This window comes from Cygnus olor, chromosome 1 (assembly GCF_009769625.2).
Source record: "Cygnus olor isolate bCygOlo1 chromosome 1, bCygOlo1.pri.v2, whole genome shotgun sequence".
Lineage (NCBI taxonomy): Eukaryota > Metazoa > Chordata > Aves > Anseriformes > Anatidae > Cygnus > Cygnus olor.
The window spans coordinates 141,895,945-141,911,768 of NC_049169.1; the positions used below are offsets into that span (position 1 = coordinate 141,895,945).

Below are 15,824 nucleotides of genomic sequence, written 5' to 3' on the forward strand. Positions count from 1 at the left end.
TCCCAATTAACAGAATTTAACTCTTAATTTGCCGGAACAGAATGTCTCCTCTGATGTGTTTGGCAGAAGCTCTTTTCCTGTAGTTGATAACGGCGATATATAGGTATACGGGCTCACACGTGTGTATATTTATAGAGACGCACATTGACACAGAGCGACTTCAATGCACGTACGACTAAAATACACTCACTGGTGTGTGTGGAGGTGCACGCACACCGACCCAGGCGCGTACCCACAGGTGCCTACAGCGCGTCACCCCCCTACCCCCGACTCCCTGCCTGTCATTCCCCCCGTGCAGGGCCCGCCGGCGTGCAGGGGGCGGCGCGGGGGGGAGCGGAGCCGGGTGCCGGGGCTCGGCCAGTGCCCGGCAGGAGGCGGAGCCGGCGGGGCGGCGGCGGCGGCAGGTGCCGGCGGCGGGATGGTGGCGGCGGCGGGGCCGTAGGGCAGCGGCGGCGGGGCCGGGTGCGGGGCGGCGGGGGACGCCATGGGAGGGGGCGTCGGGGCCGGAGACCCCACGAGCCGCTGCGGGCCGCGGCTGCTGCTGCGGCTGGTGCCGGTGCTGGCGGTGCTGGCGGCGGCGGGGGCGGCGGAGGCGAGTGCGGCGGCGGGGAGCCCGACGCCCGACGGCACGGTGATGGGCGCCGGCACCCCGCCGAGCCCCGGCGGCACCGCCTCCGAGGAGACGCGGCTGCACGTCTTCACCCTGGACTACCCCCACGTGCAGATCCCCTTCGAGATCACCCTCTGGATCCTGCTGGCGTCCCTCGCCAAGATCGGTGAGCCCCCCCCCCCACCAACCCCCTCACCACTACCCCATCCCTTTTCCCCTTCCCTCTTTCCCCGGAGGTCCCGGGGCTGGCGATGCTCCCGCGGCATGGACATCCCGGCGTGACTCAGTGGTGACAGCCGGAGGGACCGGGCTTGGAAAAAGGGTCGCGGAGAAGGGCGATGCCCCCCCGGCCCCGAAAGCGCCGGGGCCGGGAGTTCACTCAGCCCCTTCCTTCCTCGGTCGTCCCCGCTGTCATTTGAGCGCTTTCTCTTAAAATAACGCCGGCTACAATGACAGCTTCCTAGCAGAACAACAGATCGATGGAAAGCAAATATTTATGAGGAAGCCTTCTCATTGCGCTTTCCCACCGTTCACTCGTGTCCCGTGAAAGATGAAAAATGCAGCGCTGAATGAGTGAGAAAGGCCACTTATTCCCTCATGTGGAAATTATTTGTATTGCATAGTTTGACTGTTTTGTGAGGTTTATATAGCATGTTTTTAATGAACTATCTATGGCCCGGGCAGAAGAATAAGTGCAATATACTAATGTGAAGAATGTCAGGTAGAGGCGTCCTACAGAGCTATGTAAAAATCACTAAAACTATAAATGATAAACTCTGTGTCTTCTTAACAAAAAGATAGCCTTAACGTCAGGGATAAAGCTGGGGGAGCCAAATAAAAAGGTGTGCTCATACTCTGGTTATTTAAATCAGAAGCCAGACTTGGCAGCACAGATTTCAGTAAAAGCTCCAATCACACTCACTTTTGACGAAACAGTTTGATACAACTTAAAACTTTGACTTCTGCCTGTGGCATTTAAATGGACCATGTCACGTTATTTATGTATTGCAAGACAGGTAATTGAAATTCTGAAAAACCAAAAATTTGTGCTTACCTCCAGCACCCAGTTAGTGTTGAAATTGGAGGCCTGATCCCCTACCCCAGTAACTTGCTGTAGCTTCATTACTTTCCGCAGATTTATTATATGCTGCATCCGTTAAGGTTGCATGTATCTTAATGCATTAAGTATGCTTGTTTAGCCTTGAGTATATAATTAGGCACTTGCAGAATCAGGTTGTAGTTCAAATATGATCCTCTCAAATATATCATGAACTGTTATAGGCAGAAAATACAGAGTTCGGTACAGAACTAATCTCAGCCGATTAAGTACTGCAAAATTGCTCTGGCTTCTGAGTGTAGATACAGCAAGAACTCTTGAATAATCTAAGACTAATGAAAAAAGTTTATGCTTTATTAAAGATTACAGGCAATCCATTTGAAACATGTAAACACATACGCACATAATAATATATAGATTCTGCAGGACTGTGTACATTATAATTGTCATGATATTTTGCTAGTGTATAGGCACCTAAAAAGTAAAAAAAAAGGAGACTTGGCTACTTTTATTTCCCAAGCTGACTGCAGTGAAATAAATATGCAGAGAGCATAAGTGAGGAGAAATGCCTATAATTTAAAAATGTTTTCATTTATACCAAATGAAAGCCGATGTGGCTAATCGAGGGTGTTATCCTTGCTGTTACGAGTGTGCACTAAGCAATGAGGGCTGGATCCAAGGGAGGCCCTAGGTGTGGCAGCACTCGGCTCCACCACGCCTACCTGCAGGGGCCCTGACTCCGGGACAGGAATTAGGAACATCCAGTTCTTGCTGCCGGAGCTCCTTTTGCGCTCCCTTATCCAGCCACTGGATCGGGTCACTACACCTGCCCAGCGCAGACTCTCATCACTCCTAAGCCACATTCCCACAATGTTAATTTTGCACTCGCTTGTGTCCTCTTTGATAGGTAGCCCAGACAGCAGAGTTCTCTAACCACTGAGACACAGCAATGTTGGCTCTGCCACATCCTACTGTGTTTCTAGGATTGGGCCATTTCAGTTCAATGGGATGGAGAGGAGTTTCTCAGCCCATCTCTCTGAGCCTGTGAGAGAGGCTGCTCTCCCGTAGATTCCTTTCTCCAGCATTTCCTGCTGGGCAGCACAGGCATCTCGCCTGTGTCATGCCACCTTGAGACTCACGCACTGCCCAGGAAACTTAGGTGCTTAATCTGGCATCGCAAATTCCTTTCTGGGGCTAGGCACTGAGCGCTTACGCGTGGCACTGCTGAACAGCAAACCTTTATGAGCAGAGCCCTAAGTTCTTCTCAGGTGCAAGGAGCTCAGAAGATGTGGCCAAATTTAATAACAGCTCTCACGGTGTGTGTAGGATCCCAAAGACAACTGTATCGCAGCACCTGCTTGTTGCCTGGTTGGAGCCTTTCTGAACAAATGTGATTTTGCAGAAGAGCAGTTTCATCGAAGCAGAAAGATTCCAAGATGTGCTTATTGTTACAGATCTGAAAGGTTTTTCAGATCCTGTCACTGCAGACTAGGTTTAGAGAGAGCACAAAACGTAGCATGAGAAAGGAAAACTTGAAGTAGTCAGGCAGAACTTAAAAGTTTTGATGAAGTACATTTTCACAAAGAAGTTAGGAACAGGCTGTGTATATTCCAAGATAAAACAAGAGCACGTTTTGAAATGTAAGAAATTGCCTTGAACAGAATTGCTAATTTCTGGCTACTTCTAGTTATTTATTATCTTGCGTGGTGATACCACAAATGAGGTATGTTACTAACATGCTGATGGACTCCACCAGTGGACTCCGCCAGTGCTTTAGGTGGTATCCGGTGCACCCCAAGCATGCTGTGGTGCCTAGGCAGTGAGGCTCATGTGCTTACTGCCCAGTTTTGCTGAATTCCTATGCCTCTAAACTTACAGAATGTTCTCTAACTCGTCCAGATTCCCATTACTACATTTAATCACAAATACATGATTAGAAGTGCTGCTTCTGGGAACCGAGCTGATATCCTTCCAACACTTCTTTCCTGAAAAAAGGTTTAAACTGTTCAGCACCTGAACTCAGAGTGCCCTTGGAAAACTCACACATAATCATAAGTACATGTCTCAATAGCATTTTCAGCATCAGAAAGCATTGGATTTCACCCAAGAAGTGGGAAACCAGGGCTCTAAGGACTTCCATTTTGAAGAATATTGAACTTGCACTTTAGGCAATGCCCAATGGCCTGAGGGCAAACATCTTCCATGCTTCCACTGCATAGTCAGGAGTCCAAAAACAAGCAGGGTTAGAGGAGGAGAAAGTAGCTATGGTCCTGGGTTCAGCATAAAGGGCCAAATAGTCATGTGCTGCTGGGGATCTGCTCCCAGGACACTGCGGGCAACATGGCTGTGGATCTGTCAGAGCAGGGAAGATGTCCCTCATCCTGCAGGACAGCTGTGCCTGAGTTGGTGTGCACTGGATGCCATCTCCTGGCTATCTGCCCGTAAGTGGGGAACCACAGCTTGTTCCTGAGATCACCTGTGAATGCCTTTCACGGAGGCAGGTAGTCTTTTAGGAGTTTTGATGTGGCTTACATGGATAAAAAGCACATTTAACATAGTTAAGTATAGTAAACATAAGGAGCCCTTATGTTACCTTCAAGGATGAGGTAGAGTCCCAAAAGCTCTGAGAAGACATGAGCTTTCCAAACAGTGACTTGTAAAGGGAAAAAAAAAAAGTTGTATTCATAATAGACATTTCATTGCCTTTGTGTTAGAAGTGGCTGGGAGTTTTTTGTTTGTTTGTTTTTCATTGAAAGCAGTATTTATACAAATTCTCTTCTTTTCAATTTTTATTTAGAAAATTATTGAAGATACTTTTAGAAGACTTTTAAAAACTTTTCTTCTAGCAAAACCTACTTAGCCAGGAGAAACTTCAATCACTGCAATAGAAATTTTGGCATCCTGCCACTGCAGAAACTAAGGCAAACCATAAAATGTTTAAGTGGAAGTAGCTGAAAGGTGAAGAGTCAAGTGTCCAGAAGGCAATTCTTGTGTCTCCAGGGTCATTACCTATTCTGCCCGTGCGATAGACTGGATATTGGTGATTCCTGTTTCGAGGAACGATAGTGAATTTGGCAGTCCTTCTGACACATCACATAGGCTGTGTTTCTAATTTTTAAAAACTGTATTCATCCAGAGAGGGAAAAAAAAAAAAAAAGAAGTTTGAGTTGCTCGTTTTTAAAAGTAGCTTTAACAGTTATTGAATATGTAAGTAAAATTCTGTAGATTAAAACAGCTCCCCCCTTAGTCCTTCTTAACCACTTGTTTTTCCTAACTATAAACTCAGGCTTTTTTTTTTTTTTTTAACCTGGAAAAAATCTATGATGAGAGGGGAATTAACAAAATCAGTGTCACAAGATACAGAAACCTGGAACTGGTAAACTAGATGTGAACTTTTCCAAGTTTGCACTAGTTTAACTGTTTCGACTACAGGTGTGATTTTTACTGAAATAGTTTTACTGAAATAGATGCCCGTTATTACCACACCCAGTGTTTCCGTGCAGCTCTCATTTAAAATAATTTAAATGCTTTTTAGTTAGGCAAGAATTGTAGGATCTTGTGGGTGTGGATAGTTTTCTGTATAATTATGTGGGCCAAATATAGATAAGGAGGAGCCTGGAAAAGATTGGTATCGCCAGGACCTGGAATGTGACCTTGGTGCATACGGTTGACCATTCCATTAGATTGGCCAAAGTAAGTTCCTTTGGAACATCTCCCATTCATCACACACACACGCATACACACACACAAATAAATGAAAAAATCACCTCTACAGTAATCAACTTCTAAAAGTAATCAGAATCTTTAAATCAAAACTATTTGGCTTTGAGAATTTTAGTGAGCTATGGAACAGTCAGTCTTTAAGTCGTCATTCAGAATTTTTTAATTCTTTTTTTTTTTTTTTTTTCAGTACTCTGCACAGTCTGCTTATGAGAGACTCTTGACACTACCATAATTCATATAACAGAGAAGAATGAGAATAATAGTACAGGTTGCAATTTATTGTCACTTCATGAAAAACACATGTTTTTTTTTTTTGTGTGTGTGAAATTAATTTGAAGGCTCCACTAAAGTTAAAAGAATGTGTCTTGGAGTGCTCCTCATAGTCTCTAATGAAGTGACCGTGGGTGAGTGAATGCAGGTCAAATGTGCTAGTTCCCCTAGCTCTGAGACCCTAAAACACACCTAAAAATAAAATGAGTGTGTTTCTTAAGCTTCTTTGTGAAGCTGTGCATGGAGGAAGGTGTGGTTACTTTGATTTTTTTTTTTTTTTTCCTCTCAGATGTAATTTGCCCTGTAGAAGTCTTTGGATCATATTTCTGGGGTATTCCACTTTATGTAAAAAACAAACAAACAAACAAACAAAAAAACAATTTCACAATCAGGGCAATAGTTGTTCTATTAGCTTGAAAATCTAGCTATTAAATTGATTCTCCACCAAATTAACTGAATTAACTGCTGTAGCTCACAAATTTACATTCACCTGTTGTAGTGGTCCATTTCAGTCTTTGCAATGAAAATGAACTTGCCCTGCAATTGCTGTTTGTTTACTATAGAGACTAAGATAACAGAATCCGGAATAGTCTTGGATTCTGTGCAAGTAACTATTTCACTTTCTTGTGTTTGAATTTCCTTTGAAGGCTTTCATCTTTACCACAAGTTGCCCTCAATAGTACCTGAAAGCTGCCTCCTTATTCTGGTTGGATTGCTTCTTGGTGGCATTATTTTTGGAGCGGAGGAGAAGTCCCCACCTGTAATGAGCAGTGATGTTTTCTTCTTATATCTTTTACCACCGATTGTACTCGACGCTGGATATTTTATGCCAACTCGTCTTTTCTTTGAGAACTTCGGTACTATATTCTGGTATGCCGTGGTAGGCACACTCTGGAATGCCATTGGCATTGGGATTTCACTTTATGGAATTTGCCAGATCAGTGCATTTGGTTTGACTGATATCACATTGCTGCAGAATTTGCTCTTTGGCAGCCTCATTTCAGCTGTGGATCCTGTGGCAGTGCTAGCTGTTTTTGAAAATATTCATGTCAATGAGCAGCTTTACATCCTGGTGTTTGGAGAGTCATTGCTGAACGATGCTATAACTGTGGTAAGTTACTTGGTAAATGGTGAGTTGATAAAAATAATAAATGATTGTTTGCATGTCACTGTGTTATATCTCCTTGTATGTGTGTGGTTATTGCAGTTTGCTAAAAGAGGGAAGTCAGTAAGTGCTAATGCATTTATGTAATTCTCTAAACTTTATGTTTAGAAACTACAATAGCCTGACTACAGCAGAGCAACACATAATGGTAGCATATTTGCTCAAGTGATTTTACTACCTGACCTCTTTAGTTTCTGTATCTTTTAATTCTGTTACTTCCGTAATCCTAAACTGGAGGATTTCCTCAACTGCAGAAATGTCGTTGGATGGGAGAGGGAAAAGGGCCAATGTGGAGTGTCTCTGCAAGTTCGCAGGGAGAACGGGCCAGTCACTGAGCTACCACAGGCACAGGATCCACTTGATGGTAGGCATTTGCGTGTGCCTGTCCAGATGAAACTGCACTGAGACCACCTATACGTTTCTCCCAGGCTACAGATGAGATAGGACAGCCACCCGGAGGTAGCCGTTTCTAATCATTAACTAGCTGAACTGGGTTTGTGGTGCTGACCTGAAGACAGCAATCTGCAAATTCTGCTAACACCCCCAATGCCCCTCGTTTGTACCTGATGACACCATGTCTGGAACATTACTTCCATTTAGCCATGCCTAACTTGAAACCCTGCCCATGTTAACTATGTCCTGGCAATGGAAATCCATTTTATTTTATTTTTTTTATATTCCAGAAGGATCATGAATGTACATGAATTGGGTCTGCACCATCCCTGTCTCTGTCACTGGCATCTTATCTACTGTCACACTCCATGCAGAACTGTCCTTTGGTTTTCTTCCTCTCTAGGACTTTGCCTCATCTGCTTAACACATGCATTTCTCAAATATTTAATCTGAGCCTTGATACCAATTGTTTCTTGTGTGCCCATATGGTTTTGTTCTCCTAGGCTTCATGTTTTACCTGACTCTGCTGCTATCCAGTCAGCTGAATCACATCCCCTTGCATGGCCTTGCCTTAGAGCCTAAATTTTTGCATTAGCTTACAGCTGAAACTGCCTGTTCTGACTAATCTGTTACCTAAAGCAGACGTGGAAAACAGTGGGTGTAAATACCGTGTTTCAAATAACCTGGCAGTTTAGCCATGGCTGTGTCTTGTTGCTATTCACTCTTAATGACCACTCATGCAAGGGAATTCTTTCCATATTATTATTATTTAAGGGGAAAAAGGGCTACTTTTATGTTAATATAAAGGTTTTTCTTCTTGATTTTTTTTTCCAACTGAAATTGCTTTTTCCAGTCACAAAATCAATCGCATTTCCACTGGAGCAGCGGTTAATCCAGTTTTGCTAGCAAAACACTGCATCCTGATGACGGATGTATTTGTGTGTGACATGGCAGATTACTTCAAGGCACCGTTTTTATAGGCACTGGCATGGCAATTAAATAACCATGATTTGCAGCTTTCCTGTAGGCATCATTATAGCCTTCTTTAGGGTCCTTTCTCACGCACTGCCTTCCCAAACACCCCAGCACAGGGGGAGCTACTCTGAGGAGCCTGTAGGGCCAACTGGGCATATGGCACTGGCCATGCATATATTCATGAGAGAGTGAAAGGGATTTGGAGTGTGTTCGGTCTTACTTCCCAGCTATTATTTAGAGGTGGTACTTGGCAGCAGACCAGGTGGTTTCTGCATGCTAAGCACTGGTCTGCTAATGGCTCCCTGTTATGGTTTTGCACACCTGCAATCATGTGCTTAGACTTAAAACATGACCCAGGCCATCGCATGAGTTCTCTGTGGGGTGTGCTTAGTGGACTTTGCCTTCTGTCCCCACGGCAGTGCTGCCAGAGTAGTTCTTGCTGCAGTGTGGTCAGGGTAGCATGGGTGCCTTCAGTGGGATGTGGGGATGGGGTGGGAGGGATGTTGAAGTTGGGCTGGCCATCAGTGTGGACTGCCCAATTCCTGCCTGCAGACACCAGCCACTAAACCACAAAAGTACCACAAAACCCGGGGGCTACACAGACAGGCAGTGCAGTACAGTGTGACTTCAGTAACCATGCTTTCTAAATACTTTAAGCCCTTCTTCCTGCTAACCTGCTTGCACTGCCAGGCTGCTCCTAATAAAAGATTTTGTTTTGTTAGGAATCTCAGCTCGGCTGTGCTTCTCAGATGATCTTGCATCCCTGGTAGGTTTCACGATAGGCCTGTGCATTTGGATGATCCATTTATCCTGCTGGTGGAATTTCTGAGCTTGAATTTGGCTGAAGGCAATGTTTGCCAGTCAGCTGTAGTGCTTCTCATTCGGGGTTGGTGCTTTACCAGCCTCCTGGGTCAGTGACAACTACCATGATAAAACTAAATGGCAAGATCACAGGTGAAGCTGAGTGTTAGCAGTTCAAATTTCAGTCCTGGGCTTAAAATCACAGAGACGGAGCTAGTGTCATTGCAATAATATTATTCCCTTGTTAGAAAACATTGCAGCAGTACTCTGTATTCTGCCTCTACTGAAAACATTATTTTAGAGTGCTTTAAAGTAATTTCAGAATTAAAAACTAATAACTGAGAACTGATGAAAATAAGCAATTAGCGTCTAGGAGGAGCAGAGATGCTCTGAGACATGATTAAGAAAGGATTGGTGACTGATATTATTTGTTGCAACCTTCAGCGAGTTCAGCTAAGGGATGTTGAGTAAATGCAAATCTTGAACTTGAAAAAAACCTGTTCTCATACCAAAAGCATTGCAAAATGTGTCTAGTGTTGCTGTTGTTTAACTCACCTGAAAGCTTAAAGAGAGCTGTAAAACTGAACTACCTGTAGAGTAAAAGGGAACTGAACCTGATTATGATCTCATGTACAGTAGTGCAGATAAAGAACAATAAGGACGAGATCGAAATTGTATTCGTGAGATTCCATAGTCCTAGCTGCTGCTTCTAGCACGGCAGTCTGGTTTTGAACCATGAGCATTGCTTTTCTTCTTTCAAATGACTTCTGGCAACAGACTCAAGATTTGTAGGGATGTCTGATGGAACCAGGCTCCGTTCGATTTGCAGTGTGAGTACTTCGCTGTGAAGATGAGGCGATGTTATGAAAAGGCTGTTGCATGAGGAGGTCACAATTACATGCTTCTTTACAAGTGGCTCTCAGTGGCCTTACCTCAGAGACTTGCCATACATATACATATATTTATATAGTTAGTTTTGAAAATGTAGAACAATTTGACACCACTTAAAGAAAATAGTCATCTTCCATAATACATACGAAGGGACTAGACTATTCTACAAGGTGAAATTCTGTAAATGTCTTGAAGAATAACACAACCCTGGGTCACAAGTCACAAATACCAAGAAATGGCTCAAGGAAAGTCCTCTCCTTGCTTGACACAAAACAGCAGTATTTTTTCTTCAGCCTGTGATTTGGAGAGCCCTGGGAATCAGTGGACTGGAAGGTCTTTTTTTCTTTTTTTTTTTTTTAGGGTAAAAAATAAAGGCACTGCTATTGTCAGGAGGCTTGATTCTGTTATGCTTTTCTCCATGCAAATTCATAAGGTCCACAAATCAAAACAGGTTGAAAACTACAGGAGCATATGCCATTACTTTCCTGTTCTGCACGGGACACAGTAGCAAGGAAGAGGGCAAAAAAAAGGCTGGTAGTCTGCCTCAGAGCAGCAAGGTGAATGGGTTTGCCGAGGTGAAAAATGACACTTCTCCCATGTGGACTCATCGTGAGGGTATCGTTCTTAGGAAATGAACAGTTTGTGCTCCTGCTCTTGCCCTTTTTGCTGCTTTGTAATGAAAATCAGAAATTACCGGTGACCCTGCTATGTTTGATTTAACCTTCTTTTTTTCATGCTTGCACTGGAATATATATTTTTTTCTTTTCTTTTTCAGTTCTTTCCTTTCACTTAGCCTAAAGGACCCCTAATAGCCCATGTCTTCGCATTAGTCTTTAGTGAGGACTTTTACCTGTGTAAGACCTCTCAAATTTTGGCCAAGAAGAGCTGTACAACTTTCTTTCTGTCATGTGAGAGAGAACAAGACTGCAAAGGTGACAAATCCCTCCCAGTATTCAAATACCTACATTGTTGGCACAATGCAAGTACTGATAAAACATTGTTCTCTCAAATAGCATTTCTGATAGAGAAACCTGTCTGGTCTACTAAGAAGCCCAGAAAGAAAGCAGAGGTTTAACTCCTATAAACTGTCCAAGCTGCCTAGCCTGGTGTTTGTTATGACCAAGGTGGCTTAACCTGTGACCCCAGTTTACACTTCTGGCTTAGATGCATTCTGTAATAGGAGTAGGACCAAGCTTTGGGCTGGGCAAGGAGAGCACATAGCCATCATGGTATCGCATGGCTGGAAGCACACATACAATGAATCTGCAAGAGGGGAGACCGTTTAATATTTCTTTAGGAGTGACTGATTCCGTTGTTGTCTTTTAAGTAGTAACTAGCATACTGAATGTTAGAGAAATTTGGACTTTATATCATTCTGTTTCCTGCGTAGAACAAAAAAGATTTCTGGCCAAGAAAATATAAAAATCTCATTGACCTCATTTGTTTAGGAGGACTGCTGTAAAAACTTTGAAAACGAAACTGGGCAAATACATGTTAAGAGGTCTTCTAATGGGAATTAAATCCAAATCTCTAGAAATAATCTCAAATTTGAAAAGTCTTTAAATCATTGGATTCCTAATGGTTAGTAGAGAAAGACCACTTCATGGATGCTATGTTTCTTGTGATCTTTGGGGTGGTCACAGTCCATCTCCCCCATGCCAGACAGATCTATGGTCTAATTCAGTGCTGCAGCTCTTGGTGTCCTATGTAGCTCAAACACGGTTGAAAATAACATGAATTTTCACCAATTATGAAGCTGTATTTTTTCCTCCTTTTTTATTTCTTTGCTTCTGGGGAAAATCTGAAATAGCCATTTGAGGGGAAATTAGAAGCTCTGCAAATGAATGAGTTTAAAGAAAATTTAAGTGAAGCTTTGGACAGGTCTTTGAATCAGCCAGGTAAGGAGTCCAATCATGACTATGCTCCTGGCCTGCAGAATGATGTCAGTTGAGACAGTGCAGTCTTTTGTCTCCATTTGCAAAAATGGGAATAATTATATTTACCCTTCTTCGTATATCTCCCTGATATTTGTGGAGGACAAGTAATATGTCAGAAGTAAACAGCAGCATATCTCAAAAGTGTGTTCAAGATAGAGAAATACAAAGTCCAGCATTGAATCAGAGGAATATGATAACACAAAAGGAAATTAAGAAGAATTCAGAAACATGATGTGCTTTTTTCTTTTTCTCATAGGTCCTGTACAATTTGTTCAAGTCTTTCTGCCAGATGCGCACAATTAAGGTTATTGATGTATTCGCTGGAATTGCTAACTTCTTTATAGTGGGGATCGGTGGAGTATTGATTGGAATCCTTTTGGGATTTGTAGCAGCCTTTACCACCCGTTTCACCCATAAAATCCGAGTGATTGAGCCACTCTTTGTCTTCCTGTACAGTTACTTGTCATACATAACAGCTGAAATGTTTCATCTCTCGGGCATCATGGCGTAAGTACCCCAACCTTCAGTAATTATAGCACCCAAATAAGAATGCCAAAGGGAACTGCAGAGAGGACCAGATTTTGCAAACTCTGCCATATGGCCTCATTCCACTGTGCATGGCAGCAAAGCTGGCTTGAGGATTTCCGGCCTCTCCCCTCCTGCTTCCATCCCATTGTCTCAGCTTGCCACCACACCAGCTGTGTCACTAAAACTGCCCGTGGCATCACACCATAAACCATATCTTTGAAACGTTCCAAGTTAAAAATAATCCCTTGTATTTTTGGTGGGGTTATTCATAACCCAGATCGGTTGGTGACCCAAGTCCTCATATGACCCTGCCACCAGTCACAAAGGCATGGCTCAGGGGTGGCACAGAGTGACGTGGGGGCAGCAGTGGCCGGCAGGGAGTGGGAGTGGTGGCTGCGAACCTCATGAGCTGGCTTCGCTGCTGATGCCAATGTATTGTGAAACTGCATCTTCACACAGTCATGTGAGCAGCCAGTAAATGCCATTCAATGAAGACAATGCATGTATCATCCAGGCAAACTCCTGCTGGATTACAAGTACAGTAGGGATTGGATGAGTGTAGGATTTGCAGAATCTAGTCCTATGGTAGTATAACACTTTAGTTTAATATATTCATACATGTGCCTGTGTATTACAAGGCTGTCTGCGTACATCATTATGTACAAAAAAATATTATTCTTCCCACTGCTAACACATAAAAATATTTTCCCTCCTTGGGTTTTCACTCCTGGGCTTCAGTAAAGATAGAGCACGGACTCTCACTTAGTGCTGTTTATACTTTAGCAACCTCAACTTTAGAAAGAGCCTTTATGACATCTGATATATGGTTTTCTTTGGTTCCAAGTAATATTTTTAAAGGCTGACCTTCCTTAATGACTTTGTATTGTTCTAGTGGCAAATGTGAGTCATTCAGGCATTAGAAGCATAGCTTTTTTTGAAAGCTCATATGTTACTTCTGAGTACCACTGATACTTGATAATACCTCATTTGATGATTATGCTTTAAGAAAGTGAAGATAGGTTTGATATTGTAGTCCTGTCAGTATAAGGTTTTCCGGGGCCAGGAAGCAATTTACAAGGAAACTTGTAGCTGATGATTTCAGTAGTATAAAAATAGAAATACGCCATGAAACGAGAAGGGTTAGTACTTTAATATAAGTAAAGATGTAAAGATTACATGGGTTTCTTTCTCTGATATGAGCCTAAATAAAGTAACATATGCATCCACTTTGACCGAGTTCATAAATGAGCCATCTCTTTCCCTAGCTTCTATTCATAGCATTTGTGTGGTTTCTAGTTTCCTCCACTTCTTAAGTCAAATGTCCTTGACATCCTATGATCAGATACTTAAAGGGCTTCTAAACTAAAAATGTGTGGCTAAACTGTGCATGGAAAAAAAATGTATCAGTGTGCATGAAAATACTGAATTGGACATTCTGCATCCAGGATAAAATGGAAAGAGCACCATGGGTCTGCTGGTGGGTAAGTGGAACTGGTGTATGCCAGTGCCTGGAACCAGCACACCATTGCTTCACATGGCACAAGTAAACTATTTGTTTTTATTCTATTCTATTCTATTATTTTATTTTATTTTTATAATGGCATCCTCTGAGTGGGTGCAAAACAGTAGAGGAAACATTGAGGATTATTTGTTTGTTTGTTTGTTTGTTTCCCTCCAACAACACAACAGAAAACAAGTTATCTTTAAAATGTCCTATATGCGTTTCGACTCTGTATTTGTATCTGAGCTGTATTTGTATCAGCTGAGGGAGCTGGATACCTCAGTGGCACAGGTGGGAAGGAGGAAGTGCTCTCTGCAGAGGTGTAGACTCTCTGCTATCATGAGACATATAACGTGCCCCCACCCTGCAGGGGGGCCTTACAGCTCCTGTAATCCCCACATCACCTTGGAGTAAATCTTACCTCATGCTCTTTGCATTTCATTAGGCTCCGAGCTAGGGAGAATCTCTTGCCCTGTGTCAGAGCACAGTATGCACCAGTACTGAGCCCCTTGCCACGTTTTGCAGCAAGTGCTTCTTGTCACGATGACTCTGTTCTGACTTCAAAGGCAGCCCTGTTCTGAGCAAGCAGCTGGACCAAATGACCTTGGGGTGCCCCTCACAACCCAGCTTGTTCAGTCCTTACATGATTCTGTGGCCATTTGCAGTTCAGCTCACAGGGAAAGATCTATATTTGCTTGAGTCTGCTGAACTATTGATTCCCTCTTCCTTCATAACCAGGTTCTTAAAGATACTCCACAAAGCCTTGCAGGTACGCACTGTGCCACACTTCAGGCACAGGACATAAGCAGGAACGTGCAGTGTTATTGCATTAATAAGATTTTTACATAAATATTATGACACACAGAGTGCCTCCTTTCTGTGTAAGTAGAAATTTTGCTGCCAAAGGAGCAGAGGGGAGTAAGAGGTGCCCTCTTGTCCCTCCCCTGATAAGTCTGTGTATTCACCCTGGGGACAAATGATTCGTGAAGCATCCATGTGAAAACCCTGCACTGGGTTACTCAGCTGAAATAGCTCTGGGACTGAATCACCTCCCTGCCAGCTGCTGTGTGAAAGTCCTCTCCAGAAAGAGAGGAAGGAGGCCCTCCTGTAATTAGAGCCTGGCTTGAGTCAGATTCACAGGTGTGAAAAATACAGATGTGAATCTGAATGTTATCTGCTTGATTCTATTTGTAATTATAATACTGCATTTGCTGCTTTTGCTGCTTACTAATTTCTTATAACGGCTGTGAAGCAGCAGAACTTTTTTTTTTTTTTCAACAGTGAATTAGCAGTCTGAAAGGAACAAACATTGAAACTACTGTAAATTTAGTAGGTCAAGGAAACATGAGGATTGAACCCAGTGGCCTAGTTTATTTCAGTCATGACAGAAACTCTACTGTTTGTGCAGGAGAATTTCTATTCTTCAGAGGCACAGAAAGCTGCAGGTTAATTGCAATTAACTGTTTTTTCCCTCCTTTTCTTGATGAAGACAACTACTGTAGGTCACAGAAATGGAAGCTAGAAGTAATGTGTGAGGATAAGAAATGTAAAATAAAACACACCTAAGCTTTTCATTTGATCAGGGTGACAGTAAAAATTTAGTCTATGAAAAACATCTTATAGTGATCTACATAAAATCTTAATAAAAATTTAAAGGATTTGCTTTTATATTGAATCTTAAAGGATTTGATTTTATATTGAATTCTAAAACTTTATCTCCATACCATTTTCAAATTGAAGAGACTTCAATTGGATTTTTTTTTCTAATGTAGATAAATATTCTGAAGAGATACCAGATTCATAAAATAAACAATGATTTGCAGTGGAACAGCATTTATCTGAAGAATAAGAGTGAATCAACTCAGCTGATGACACTAATTGGATGAATGCAAAATGTGACTGAAAAGGATATTTTATATAGGAGTGTAGTCCCTTTAAATTCTTGTGGTGGTTAAACATGGTAGGTGTTTTAA

At 42.6% G+C, this 15,824-nt stretch overlaps 1 protein-coding gene across 1 annotated transcript in view; it reads left to right on the forward strand.

Moving 5' to 3' along the window:
• The first annotated feature begins 599 nt into the window (after positions 1-599).
• Positions 600-15,824, forward strand: part of SLC9A2 (solute carrier family 9 member A2) — a 33,601-nt gene continuing 18,376 nt past the window's right edge. Inside the window, exons 1-3 of the mRNA XM_040536451.1 lie at positions 600-776; positions 6,308-6,771; positions 12,079-12,329. Coding sequence (XP_040392385.1) covers positions 635-776; positions 6,308-6,771; positions 12,079-12,329 — 857 coding nt within the window. The 5' untranslated portion in view covers positions 600-634. The remainder of the gene's footprint in view (positions 777-6,307; positions 6,772-12,078; positions 12,330-15,824) is intronic.